This window comes from Atta colombica, unplaced genomic scaffold (assembly GCF_001594045.1).
Source record: "Atta colombica isolate Treedump-2 unplaced genomic scaffold, Acol1.0 scaffold245, whole genome shotgun sequence".
NCBI lineage: Eukaryota > Metazoa > Arthropoda > Insecta > Hymenoptera > Formicidae > Atta > Atta colombica.
Window position 1 is genome coordinate 251,753 of NW_017259344.1, and position 15,103 is coordinate 266,855.

The 15,103-nt window shown below is 30.8% G+C and overlaps 2 protein-coding genes across 2 annotated transcripts in view; both read left to right on the plus strand.

Moving 5' to 3' along the window:
- Nucleotides 1–6,385: 6,385 nt before the first annotated feature.
- On the plus strand, nt 6,386–9,745 carry LOC108688875 (glycylpeptide N-tetradecanoyltransferase 1). Its single transcript, XM_018195403.1, has 7 exons — nt 6,386–6,462; nt 7,240–7,472; nt 7,543–7,870; nt 7,934–8,104; nt 8,174–8,354; nt 8,640–8,903; nt 8,976–9,745. Exons 1-7 carry the CDS (start codon nt 6,386–6,388, stop codon nt 9,132–9,134), a joined length of 1,413 nt encoding a protein of 470 aa, XP_018050892.1. The 3' UTR covers nt 9,135–9,745.
- A 2,437-nt stretch (nt 9,746–12,182) lies between these two features.
- LOC108688874 (hyaluronidase-like) overlaps nt 12,183–15,103 on the plus strand; it is a 4,882-nt gene continuing 1,961 nt past the window's right edge. The window contains exons 1-3 of the mRNA XM_018195402.1: nt 12,183–12,441; nt 12,879–13,090; nt 14,093–14,522. Of these exons, the coding sequence (XP_018050891.1) occupies nt 12,380–12,441; nt 12,879–13,090; nt 14,093–14,522 (704 nt within the window). The 5' untranslated portion in view covers nt 12,183–12,379. The remainder of the gene's footprint in view (nt 12,442–12,878; nt 13,091–14,092; nt 14,523–15,103) is intronic.

Below are 15,103 nucleotides of genomic sequence, written 5' to 3' on the forward strand. Positions count from 1 at the left end.
CTGGTTGCTAGAATGTCAATTTTTTGCAACATTGCTCATCATATTTGAATTTCCTACATAATTATTTTGATGATCCGACAAAATTATCTTCAGATTTCTGTCTTCAGCAAAATTGTTGTTTACGTGTACGTATTTATTTTTTTATTTAAATTAATTTCAAGACCGAAAATTTAATTACGATAAGTGATAATCGTTGCAATCATAATATTAACTACTATTATTACTGCTAATTACTATCAAATATCTCAATTAATATTACTCTTATAAATATAAATATATAAATATAACAACTCCACAATTCTAATTTTTATTATAATTACTATTATAACTCTGTTTCTATAGATATACTTCTAATCTATAGAATAATTAACAATGATCGTAGTCGCTATATACATACAGAATCATATCGGGATCACTGCCGATTATTATTGCATATTTCGATTAATTCGTGCGCATATAGGCTTAACCACAGCATAAGCTATTGACTGTACATGTAATATGTGTGCATTAAGGATACCAATTACCACTGCGTCTATCAATTAATTTATATCTGTAATATTAGGAAAATAACAACTACGATATTAATTACATGATTGTGTACATAACATGTACGTACATTAGCACTACACAATACTAAAATTATGTTAATTAAAATTACCTTAGCAAGTAAGTCAGGCATGTAATATTATAGAATAACAAATGCAATATTTTACAATAATCATTTTGCAAAAAATGCATAAATCTGCACAAAAATACATACATTTAGATCACAGCTAACATATAATATCGATACAATTACTTTTAATTATTACTGCTTCGATTACTTTGATTCATGCATTCTTTAAACGTAACGTAACGACTAGCTACACTATTTCATAATTTTGATCCACAGAATTAAACAGTAATCGCGACCAATAAAATATTGTGATTACAGTTAATTATCATATTATCACATGTTTCTATTTAACTCGTGCATATATAATTTTACAAACATAACTGCCATAACATTAACTACAACTATTTCATATTCTAATTTCCAAAATAGTAATCGCAGTCAACATAGAATACCACAATCATTGTTAATTACTACAATATCTTGTATTTCGATTAATCCATGCATATGTAATTTTATAAATAATAGTATAAACATAATACCAATAATAATAAGCTATTTCGTATTTTTAATCTAGACTGACAGAACAACTGAATAATCATCATGATCAAAAGAAATCAATAGAATATCGTAAAATCATTACCAATTATTAGCACATATCTCGATTAATACACATATAATTTTCTAAACACAACTTTAATAATCACAACGTCAATTATAGCTTTAATATTTTTAATATTTTTAATTTATAGAATGATTGAAAAATGATCACAGTTAATACGAAATATCGTAATTACTCATTCATCGCCAATTATTAGCATGTATCTCGATTAATTCATGCACACATAATTTTTTTAATAATTGTAATAATCGTATATTAATTACAGCTATTAACTACATATTATATATTAAATCCACATATTAACAAATTATTAGCTATCAATTACTTAATTACTAGCACATATTTCAATTGACTGATGTATATAATATTATAAAAATAATAACATTAATTGTAGCTACTTCTCTTTTTCTAATCAAAACAATTAGACAATAATTGTGGCAATTATCGCTGCAAATTAAATTTACTTTCGATTAAAGGAGTTTTCTACTTTATCATATTGTTTTTAAAAAAAGAAGGTTTTAGGAATTTTTTTGAAAAATTTTGGTAAATATTTTTTGAAATTACTTTTTGTTCTTTATTTATTATTATTTAAACTATTATTATTTAAACTAGATCTGCTATTTTTTTCTATATAATACATGAAAAATTTACAGATTTTTGTGTACAATGGTATGTATGGCTCATTCTGCAATTATGATTCCAGATTCTCAATGGATTAAAATTACAAAATAAGACTTCATTTTAATCAAAATATTTACTGCTATCGTCGGAATTAGAATTATTTATTTCACATAATAAATAAATAGACTTTGTTTAAAAAGTGCAGTTTTAACATTTTTATGTTTGGGAGCTCTGAAAAAATAGAAAAAAATTAACAATATAATATATTATAGGACTGTATATGTGTGATAACATAAACTATAGAAATCAAAACCTTAAACAGTTTAGCTGGATCTTAAACGCTTGTGTGATTCTTGTGAATGCTTGAGTGAATTTATAGACTACGTATGTAGTTCTCAAAAATGCGCGCCGAAATGATTTTTCTTTATTAATTATTAAAATCTGTAAATAATTAATTCTTATTGCGAAAAATAACTCGATATTTAGCAGTAGTTTAGTAGAGTTAGCGTTTTCAAGATCGAAAAATCATTTCGGCACGCGTTTCTGAAGACTACATACGTATATAAATTCATACAAGAATCATACAAGCATTTGAGATCCAGCTAGACCGTTTAAGACTATGATTTCTATAGTTTCAGAAAAAATTAAATTATCAAGATAATTTTAGAATTTTTGACGATAATCGCAAGGGTCATGATTAAAATGACGTAATTTTGTAATTTCAATCCACAGAGAAATTTAAAATCATGATCAAATAAATCGTGTACGATATACAGAAATACAGTATGATGTACGCGATATACACAGAAATCAAATAAATCTGTTAACTATTCAAATATTTTTTACAGAAAAATTTTTTATAAAAAATAGCAAATCTATCTTTAAACAATAATAAATAAAGAACAAAATAATTTTGGAAAAATATTTACTCACTTTTCTAAAAAAAAAACATTTCTAAAAACCTTTTAAAAAATAGCGTGATACAGTATATAAAATCCTTTTAATTCATGTACATAATCAACTTATGAAAATATTTGACGGATAATACTACGATTGCACGGAAATCATTTGATGTAACTCTCATATTACCGATGTAATATACTATATTTTTGCAAACATTTTGTCTGATACTTAATGTTATCGCATGAAACTTACTTGAAAAAATTAATACAATAAGATCGATATTATATTCATACATGATATAATATTGAGCCCAATATTTATTCGATTCTTATTCTATTTAAGACTGTCTGATTCTTATTCTATTTAAGACTGTCTTAAGATATCATGAATCAGGAGCCGTATTAACATCTTAAGACATTCCTTAAAATGATCTCGAAAACAGAACAAATTATGAATATTGATCAAAGATTAAATTTAAATTTATAAAAAAATTTATATTTTGTCAGATTTAGAATATAAAAAGTAACGGTAAAAATAACTGTAAAATTCGTTACTGTTATAAAAAAAAGATAATGCCAATCCATTTCCAAAAAAAAGTAATTGTAACAGTAATTGAGATAGCACGGAAAATTCCAAAAGAATTCAATCATATGTCATTAATTCTGAGTTCATTTTTAGATGCAAAAAATATTCCCTGCAAAACTTTTTAGAAAAAAAATTATTTTTATCTAAAAATAAATTCATAATTAATGACATTATATTGAATTCTGTATTATCTGGGAACGATATTACAAGTAACGAATTTATTTCCAATCTCTGCAATACCATTTCAATTAACACAACTGCTAGCAGAAAGTCACAACAAAATAATATCACAACAAAGTTATGATAACATGTCTGCTTTGACACACGCAGATGTGATATCATTATATCATTATGAAGCTGCAACAAAACTATACCTCAATATTGCTATGACACAAATTAAGATATCACTGTGACTTTTCGATCATTTCACAGTGATCACAATATAGGCTTGCAATATTGTTGCAATATTGATTGATAGCACTGAAAATCTACAGTTTACATTACGTATACATTTTTAGCACTAGTAATAAATTTTAGAACATAGCCTTAATCGTGACTATTGTAAATTTACTGTAACATGAATGTGATCTTTTTTGTTATGAGAAAATAGTGGGTACAAAACTTCGATAGTGTACTATCGTACACTAAGAAAAATATGTTGTTGATATGTGACCAACCTCACCATTTTGTTGTTCTAATCAAAAATAGAATAATCAAATTTTTGGTTAAATAACAAAAAAGTTGAGGTTGGTCACATATCAACAAAACTTTTTTCTCAGTGTAGATACTGAGATTTCTGCCACTAAGTTTTACCTTAATAAGTTCGCCGCAACAATCAATCATATTCTTTTGTTATATTCGACTGATTCCACTGCTTTTTTCTGAGCATTGCCATAAATCACGCGATCGTCTCGGTTCGATAAGTTCGATTGCCATAATAGAAAAGGATCGCAATTTGATGCGACTGCTGAGAATTGAAACGAGATGGATTTATAATTGGAAATACGGTTATCTCTTACCTGAACACATCACGACGACGTCCGGTGTTCTATGTGACAGTCTCGATATCGATTTATGCGTAAAACGTTTTCGCAGAGCAAAAATCGTGAATATTTAATGCGGAACGATTTCACAACGGCCATTCTCGGCGCGAAGCCGCATGAAGTATGATGCGCGTGTGCGAGTCGCTCGCTACTCGCATTAGTTTCGCTCGGCGCGATATTTGAATATACTTGAAATTTAAGTTTATATAATATATAAGTAATTATTTAGAATAACTCACCCCCTCCACCTCAAATATTAATAAAAGTACACTTATTCGACGTATTTTCACTTAAAACGAAAGAATCTTGCAAAAAACGCGGCGGTCGGCCTCGAATCAAATTATTAAGCTAGTAATTTAAAGTTGAAGATTTTAGAGATTAAGATTTCTATCATCCCGATTCGATACAGCTCTATGTATAGATACATTTTGCATTAATTATAAATTCACTGCTTTAAAAATACAAATTTACTGCTTTAAAAACACAAATTCTCTATAAATACAAAGTCACTGCTAATGCAAAGAATTTGTGTGTTTAAAGCAGTGAATTTGTGTTTTTAAAGCAATGAATTTGTATAATTAATGCAGAAACTACTAACACTATATTGAGATGACAAATATCTTAATTTCTAAAGTTTCCAACTTTAACGTTTAATAATTCACGAGGCCGATCGCCGCGTTTTTATGCCAGATTCTTTTGTTTTGAGTGAAAACACGAATAAGTATATTTTTATTGAGATTTGATGAATAAGTATATTTTTATTGAGATTAGAATCCCGGGGGAGGGAGGGTTATTCTAAATAATTACCAATATATATAATTAATTAGCAAGTAATTAACGACTATGCTCGTTAATGCGTTACATACACGGCGAGAATGTTGGAATTACACCAAAATGAATTGTAACCAAATTTGAATGAAATAGAAATTGCGGTAATTCATATACTATTTATACATGATAAACGGAGTTCATTGTAACCATCGTAACCGATCTGCGGTATAACGGACACTGCATTATCAACACAAACTATGCAATATACGATATATGTATACATATACTTAACAATTTGAATATAATGTTCACCGAATTATATGTTTTATATTCAATTCTATCAATGTAGATTAACTAATTTTTGTTTAACTCACTTTTTATTCTTTTCTACAGTTTTAAAAATTATAAGAGAAAGAACTAGATAAAAAATGATTAGATGAGATTAAATGATTAAATGATTAAATGATTAAATGATTAAATGAGATTAAATTCGAGATTAATTAATGTTAATTCTCTTGATAGAAATATATATTAATTAGATATATGCAGTCGAATATATGATATTGTCACTTATATTCCTAGATACCAGAAAACCTCTACAGTCGTATATCATCAATTTAAAATTCATTTTCAGATGCAAAAAGATTCTTTTCAGAATTTTTCAGAAAAAGAATTCTTTTCGTATTTCAAAATGAATTCTAAATTGATAACACAATTACAAATTCTTTTTGAATTCTTTTTTGTGCTCTCTAAGTTATATGAAGTTATATGAAGTATATAAATGCGAAATTTGCTCTAGTAAAAATTTTTCTCAAAATTTTTATAAAATTGTAAAAAAATTTTAAATTTACGTAAAAATTATATAAAAAGTTCTTAAAAAATTTTTCACTAATATATGATATTCATAGTTTGATTAATTTTTCTTGTAAGAAGAAGAATGAGACAGAGAATATCCTTATATGCTTTTTAAATGCAAAATATCTTAATTAAATAATTCTTTTCAAACTTTCTAAATTTCGAATATTATAAATAACTAACTTCATAAATGTATTAATGTATATGAGGGAATAGATGATGTCTGAAATAAGGAGTGTACGCGATAACGCGATGCGTCTGCTAATGCATGTGTCATCGCGCATGCGCGGAATTGGTTCCTCCATCGGCTCCATCTGGATATATTTTCCAGCAGCGTCACTGTACGCCGCGCGACAAAAAATCTATATTAAAATGGAGGAGAAGAGTCAGGCCGCGGAGCGAGAAACCAAGAAGGATGAAGCCCACGAGAAAGATGCGCGAAATAAGAGGTATGGTCATGGATGAACGTCATCATCAAGGGATTGCAGATTTGTTTGCAACACAATTACAACGAGACTTGCTCTGCACTTCACCGCCTCGTCTTAACCTATATTCGTTTGACGAATACCCGGTGGACAGATCGCGCCGCGTAATTCTTCTAAGTTTTTTTTAAAAGCAATTCTTCGATCGCGATTTGACGTGGAATGTGAGCTTTCTCGAATCGATTATGATTTGGATACTTTTCGGAACGATTCCTTCGGTCTACGTCACTCTCTCCTGTCAATGGCTTGTAATCGTGTCATTGCGATGTAATTTGTTTCATCGACATATCTAATCAATACACCAAAGAGTTGTAGCGCTATGCTTTTTTAATTATTACTTTTATATACATATGTATAAATAAACGAACTTTGTGATCGATATTTATATTTCATTTTTATCGATAGATGTATTCATTTAGAATTAGTTTGCGTTACATATATTATAGAATCTCCAAAATGCTTTTATTTCGGAGATTCTATAATATATATATATGTAATGCGCATTTATCTATAAAAGTAAGATATGAGTACAGACCACAAAATTTAATTGTTTATTTACGTGTGAATTAAATATATATTTCCTATATTTTTATGTATTTTTTGTTATTTATTATATATTTAAAAAATTTTTGTTATATATATCTCTCATAATTGAGTCTTGAATGTCTTATTAAATATATCTTTTAGCTGTTTATCATTGCAAGTTACTTGTATTGCGTTAACAAACTTATTATTTTACTATAGTTCCAAGAAGAGAGAAGCTCGGAAAAAAAAGAAAGAGGCGGCGCATGCAGTCAGTGAAAATCACAACAATAACAAAGAGGAGAAAGAAATGCCTAGCGCATGCAATATCTCTATAAAGGATATCCAAATGGCAATGGAAGTATTCAATATACAACAAAAACCTGCCAAAACTCAGGAGGAAGCAATGCAAAAGTCTTATCAATTTTGGAGTACACAACCTGTACCAAAAATGGGTGAGCTATTAAATCACATAAAGATTTATTTATTTTATATTATTTTTTTAATTTATATTATTGATTCCAGATGAAAAAATTGTACGCAATGAGCCAATTGAGCCTGATAAGACATCTGTTAGAGCAGAGCCATATTCGCTACCTGCTGATTTTCAGTGGGATACTTTGAATTTAGATGATCCTCTGGTTTTATCGGAACTGTATACGTTACTCTCAGAGAATTATGTCGAAGATGACGATGCTATGTTCAGATTTGATTACCCTCCAAACTTTTTGAAATGGGCCTTGCAGCCTCCTGGCTGGTGCAAAGAATGGCATTGTGGTGTGCGAGTGAGCAAGAGCGGACGTCTAGTCGGTTTTATTTCCGCTATTCCAGCCACTTTACGCGTCTATAATCAGTAGGTATAATACGCTTGCATAATTGCCCACTTCGCAATATAATGCTATAAAAATGTTTTCAGTACTCAGAAAATGGTGGAAATCAATTTTCTATGTGTGCATAAAAAGTTGAGATCGAAGAGAGTAGCACCTGTATTGATACGCGAAATTACAAGGAGAGTAAATCTGAAGGGCATCTTTCAGGCCGTGTACACTGCCGGAGTCGTTTTACCAAAACCTATCGCTACATGCAGGTCAGTTTAGATAAGTATACGAGAACTTTGCTTGACTAACTGTTAATTAATTGACATGTATGTATTTAGGTACTGGCATCGATCATTAAATCCAAAGAAATTAATCGACATCAAGTTCTCCCATCTTACTCGCAACATGACAATGCAGAGGACTTTAAAGCTATATAAACTGCCAGAGAATACAAAAGTACCGGGTTTCAGAAAATTGGTTTACACAGATATACCACAAGCGCATAAGATATTGACGGAAGTAAGTATAAAGCCTGAATTTTTCGGCACATTTGATCGTAATCTCCATTTCTAATATCAAAAAGAGAAAGATTTCTGTTTTTGGAATTTTGATTTAATAGAACTTATATGTAAATTTTTAAAATATTCTTACTGCACACTGATTCGGTTAATTGGATTTGAAACGTATTTGCATATTTGAGTATTGTTAAACCAAAATTTTTTTTGACCGAAAATAGGATTTGTTCTTGTCGGTTTAATTTCCACTTGTAATTCTTCATCTTTAATATTTATATTTGTATTACAGTATCTGGAAAAGTTCGATCTCGCTCCAGTATTCTCAGTCGAAGAATTTGAACATTGGTTTCTGCCGCAAGCTGGTATTATTAACAGCTTCGTCGTGGAGAAGGAAGGGAAAATCACCGATATGGTGAGCTATTATACATTACCGAGTTCCATTATGCATCATCAAACGCACAAAACCCTTAAGGCTGCGTATAGTTTCTACAATGTGTCTACCACAACACCATGGCTCGAACTAATGATGGATGCCTTAATATCAGCGCGTGACGTAAGTTTATTTCTTACATTTATCGCACTTTTCAAACAAGAATCAAACGTAACACAAGTTCTTCGTTTCCAGTTGGGTTTTGATGTGTTTAACGCATTAGATCTCATGGACAACAAGGAGTTCTTAGAACCTCTCAAATTCGGGATTGGCGATGGCAATCTTCAATACTATCTATACAATTGGCGTTGTCCCAGCATGACACCTGGCAAGATCGGTCTTGTGCTCCAGTAGACTCTAGTTAAAAAAAAAAAATCGCTATTTAGAGAAAGAGAGAGGACATCTTTTGCATGTGTGATCTCGTACAAGAGATTAAAAAATAGCGATTAAGTATGAGCGAACAGAGGATATATAGCAACGCAATAAAGACAGCGTTGTTAAACAGGGATAAGGACAACTTTAATCTTTCTTACCAATAGGAGTATATAAACGTAATTGCGATGGTCAAAGAGAATTTGAGATTTCTTGTAGAATCGTCACTCGAATGAATAACTCAATTCCTCGAAAATCGCTCTTGATTTCGTCATTGGCGCCTTTGAAGACTCTAGATTGAATTATAATTATGATCGGGACTATAAATGAAAATTGTGCAGCATTGTACAGCGCACGTGTATATACGTATCTGCGTAACTCGAGCAAATGTAGATAAGCATTATGCAATTAATAGCAATTATGCGGGAAGCCATCCCGCATCATCCGAGAATTTTCGATTTTCAATCATGTAAGCCTTTAGACGCCAGATAACTCTTTATCCGTTTTTTTCCTTTACACCTCGGCTAATTAGACAACGTATGCCGAAGTATGAGTGACAGACAAGTTAAAAATAAAATGACATTTATTGAAAATAATTGATTTTTATTTTTTCTTACTATTTCTAATTTGTATTTTGCCCTCATTAACTTCATACCTGTCCATATTCACATAAGTAAACTATTTATATTCTGAATAACGTTTCTCATGTAATTATTACAATCTATACAACGGCTCGTAACAAAACTCGATATATATAATCCAAGATTCGTTTCTAGCTTTGATTAGATATACGAAACACGTGTAAAGAAATCAGTCTTGTGTAATATCAAAAAGAAAAATCTTTGATTGGAATGTTAAGTATATTCTTTTTTTTTTTTCTTTTAATTTTGAGAAATTAATAGCTCCAATAAAAAAAAATTTATGTATCTACAATTATATCGTTTTTTTACTCCAGTGAGTTTGAATCAATCCGAGGTCAATTAATGATGTCACATGTTCTACTTTAGGTTTCTGATTGAATGAATTTACAGTAGCACTTCTAGGTTAATCGATTTCCGATTCAAACCAATTATGATGAAAAACGCTATTAGAGATAGAAAAGTTTTTTTTATTTCACAGTAAGAAAACAAATTAAAAAGCTTATTACAATACATATTTCAATTTATGATTGTGTTTCAAGTTCAACAAATCGAATCGACGCAGTCTATAGATTATAGAACAATAATTATATTTGTATATTTACATATTAATATTTACATATTAATATTACTAAGCACTAAGATCTTGCTGAAAATGTTTTTTCGTCTCTCTTATTTGTGTTTATATACACATGAATTCTTTTTCAGAAAATTGCGATGCAATTCCGAAAGCACCAAGTTTTATTTCACAGTGATGTTTACATGAATTCGCGCGGAATAATTATGTCATATAAATACCTATCTATAAATTTTCTATTTTTATGTATAATAGAAAATACTTGATAAAAAATTGAATTCTTCCATATGTTGTACTCTCAAGGCACAAAGATCGCGCAACAATATATCTTTTTTATCATTATCATGAACATCGTGAGTAAACCATCGCATGCATGGCCGACGAACAAGGTCTTTTTGAAGATAACAGAGAAAACCTGGCGATGTACCCGTAGCGATTAACCGGTTAAAATTTACATTTCGCTTTTAGATAGAGAGGCGACGTCCGAGTAACGACGGTCCTTCGATAAGTTTACAGACCCGTCGTGTGCACAAACGATCGATCAATGACGTTGAACAGACAGGAGGACGCGGATGGCGTTCTACCTCGAACGAATATTACATACAACAGTCGGATGATATCGTTGACGATCGGCAGATATAGGCCGAGCATAACTATTACTTGTTTAAAGCCGCTTTTTTCTAGCAGCGCGAAATTTACATCTAAATATATTCAAATTTCTAGTGAAACTGATGTGAACGTACGTCGGCCCTTAGTTAATGCAATGGGGCTAAACGACGATCAGAAAAACTGAGTCAGGGATACAATAAATAGGGGCTTGTTGTAATACTTGCGAACGTGACGTGGTTTTCTTACAAGGAAGCCAATAATATGGTCTAACAAAATTGTCATACTTTCATTAATTTTTTTTATCGTAAAAAAGTAATATTTATATGTTAAATAATATTATAACGTTTGAATGTAGTGTAACGTTTTATATACATAAATATTTATGAATTGAATAATTTATTAATCGAATCTTGCAATTTTTATGTGTGTTATATTTTTATTTATGATTTTTTAATAATGCAAATATAAACAAAAATTTTTACGATATAAAAAAGAAGTATGTTTTATCAAAGTCATTAGTTTTTCATTAAAATTTCTGCAGTATATGAATTGTTTCTGATAATAACAAAAATACGATGTAATATGTCAAATACAATATTTATATACCATGACAGTAAATAATTGCAAAAACATATCTCTTAGCGCACCTTTATTGAAATTAAACTTTTTTTATTACCAATTCTCTTACAATAAAATATTTCTTGCGACTGCAAAAACCTCGAAGAAATTCCTCTTGTATGTGAGGTGGTCATCTGATCATGATCTTATTAACTACTTGTTAACTCTGATCGCTTTAAAGTGACGGAAAGTTTTTCATCATGGAAATAAAGAGAAAGATAATGTTTCTTTCACGAGAGAATGCATCGTGTTACATCATCCAGAAAGTTTCTGACCAGACACGCTTGTATCGATCTCAGGTCGTGTTAATGGTAATGTCGATAGATGCTCATCGAGCGCAATATAGTTACTCGCGGACGCACACGTGCCCTTTGTACTGCAGCATAATAATAAGCAAGAAAAGAGAAAAAACGAGAAGAGGGAAACGTGCAAAAAGCGGAAACGTCGAATCATCGAACAATACCCGGAGCCAGATAACACTACGAGGCGTGGACGAACAGGAGTAGGTGGGGAAGACATGAGAAGCACGATGTGAAATAAATACTGGTCTGAAATCGAGCGGAATTCAGTCGCATGCTTAGTGTACTAACAACATAAACGTCTGATCACTGTGAAAGAAACCCTCTTCTCGCAAAAGTCCCAATTGTTTGGCACCATCTCACCAATTATTAGTGGCGCCTCGATACCGCAAAACTTCCGAGACGTTTGAACGTAGTTTGTAATTAATCAACGAGAGGCTTTGTCGAAGTTTGTATTCTGCTCCAAACTTGGATCGGGCTATCACGATGCTACTTCGATATTCTTTGATCCTTGCCTTCGCGTCTGTCGCAGCCGCCACTTTTCTCGGGTATCTCGCTCAAAACATTATTACATATTTTTTAATCCTTTGGAAATTCGTGTAAAAACAATTTATTTTTTAATTTTTAAATAATTTGTCGACTTTCTTGCGTATCTATCAGATAGAATCGTGAGATACTTAAAAATTTGTAAGAAAATATCTGGCAGATATCAAAGAAGAATAACAAATTGCTTGAAAATAGGTAAAACCAAAATACAGTTGAATTTTTTTAAATTGACTTGTATTATAAATATATTTTAAAATGTTCTGTCATGTCTTCTTAGATTAAATACATTGTTACATAGTTATTAGTACGAGGGTTGCTAATCCAATTTAGAGATTCTATTATAAATACAAGGCGTCCGAAAGGATCCGGTAGACCGAAAATATCTTATCTAATGGGTGTCATTGTCCACGCTTACGAATCACCTCGTGTTTCTGTTCAGCTGGGGCACAACGACTCTCCAGTCAAACAATTCGCGGGAGTTTGACGTTTATTGGAACGTGCCTACCTTTATGTGTAATCAGTACAACGTGATATTCGATGATCTCAAGGATTTTGGAATTCATCAAAATACGATGGATGAGTTTCGCGGAGAAGAAATTGCAATCCTTTATGATCCCGGAATGTTTCCGGCGTTATTGACCGATAAAACTGGTGAGTTAAAACTGCATTTTATCATTAAATAAAATTATTCAAAAATATCTAGCAAACATAATTGTTAATTATTTGGCGATGTATGTTGGGAGCGGTTCCTAATAATAAAAAAATTTCGGTATAACTATTATAACTCAGCGATTTATTCCAATGATTTTGAAGCTCGTCTTTCCACACAAAATATTATTCCGTGTTATCGTTGCTAATCCTTGTTGTTAATCGCTATTTATGTCTATATGTCCTTATAATTTTAAATAATTGATTAATTTCTTGGAGAGCAATTTATTATTGTAACTGTTCAAAAGTTGAATTAATATGATTATCGATGTAATACAAAATAACGAAACTTTTATTCTACTCCATTTAAATGCCCGAATGTAAATAGTCAATAGACAAAAGAAGCTAATCAATTTAAAAAGTCTATGTCTATTGTCTGTGTTAACATCAAAAAGCTGTGTACACTGTTCTCTGTGTGTGCACTCATATGTGTACAAGCTGAACAAATATATGCTGCGTGCATATGCGTGCATATGCATTCGATTTTCCGGCGAGTCGTGGCGATATAACTGCCGCAATTATAATTTTCCACGCAATAATGTAACTATTATGTATTATATAATTATTATACGTTATATTGCAGTTATATATATTATTGAATGAGAAAACTATTTTACATTTAACAATTATTTTATTGTTAGTTGATGTTTGCTGGATCTATAAAAAAGTATTTTTTAATAATTTTTTTAGATATCTATTTATAAGTTTAAGCAAATTTATTTAAAATATTTTGTTTAATTTATCGACTTTCTTGCATATCTGTTAGATACAATTGAGTATTTTTAGTTTTATCAGTTTTCAAGTAATTTGTCGTCCTTCCTTGGTATCTGCCAGATATGAAAATATTTCTTTTATTAATATTAATTTTGCTATTTTGGCTTTTTTGAATTTTTTGAATTTTTACGTTGTTTCGATTACCGAAGTAATTAATTCTTGTATTTTTAGGGACCGTAACAAACGTAAGAAACGGCGGTGTTCCTCAAGAAGGTGATCTGAAAAAACATCTCGAGATATTCCAAAAGAACTTGATTAAACAAATCCCAAACGGGTCGTTTAGCGGTATTGGTGTGATAGACTTTGAGAGCTGGCGACCTATCTTCCGACAAAATTGGGCCTCTCTCGAGCCCTACAAAACTCTGTCTATAAAGCTAGAACATAAGAGACATCCCTTTTGGAACGAAAGCGCCGTTAAAAAGGAAGCGAAGCGTCGCTTCGAAAAATATGCCAGAATATTTATGGAGGAGACATTGAATATGGCAAAGAAGCTTCGACCTAAAGCTAAATGGGGTTATTATGGTTATCCACATTGCTTTAATCAGACTCCTGGCCAACCTACTGCACATTGCAATCGTCAGACTATGGCAGAGAACAACGAGTGAGTACATATATGTACCGACGAAAATCAATAATTCAACATACGATAGCGTGCGTATAATTTAGTAGCATATATGTAAGCGCGTCATTACATTAAATTTTACACGGAATGTACTAATCTCGAGATAATCTCGCGATCCTCGCAGCTTGACATCGGGGACGTGTTATCGCTTCACCGCTGCGCCAGGTGAAAGAATTTACAGTCTGCCCCACAACAACATATACCCTATCTGCAAGAAAATTTAATTTATTAGAATTTTAAAAAAGTATATACTATTTTAAAATACATTTAATGACCTATTTTATTATTGCTTAATATATGTCATTCAAATCCTATTGTTTATATATCTTGACAACTTTTGAACCGCCTGAAGAAACTCGAAAATGACACACAATCTTAGACTAGCCAGTACAATCACCTGAAGGAAATTAAATAAAAAAAATTGAGCTTTTATGAAGAAAAAGCTTTAAGGAAAACATTATCACACGATACACTTTATCTGAAAGACGTTTTGAGAATATCCTCTGAAGATCTTCAGGACTTTTCTTTGAAAGTATGCGCTGTATGAATATATATATATA

What these genes read in the sequence shown, in the direction of transcription:
- LOC108688875 (XM_018195403.1), top strand. Translation starts at nt 6,386, where the DNA reads ATGGAGGAGAAGAGTCAGGCCGCGGAGCGAGAAACCAAGAAGGATGAA. An exon ending in ACAACCTGTACCAAAAATGG is followed by an intron (nt 7,473 to 7,542) that starts GTGAGCTATTAA and finishes TATTGATTCCAG; the next exon opens with ATGAAAAAATTGTACGCAAT. An exon ending in CGCATAAGATATTGACGGAA is followed by an intron (nt 8,355 to 8,639) that starts GTAAGTATAAAG and finishes TTTGTATTACAG; the next exon opens with TATCTGGAAAAGTTCGATCT.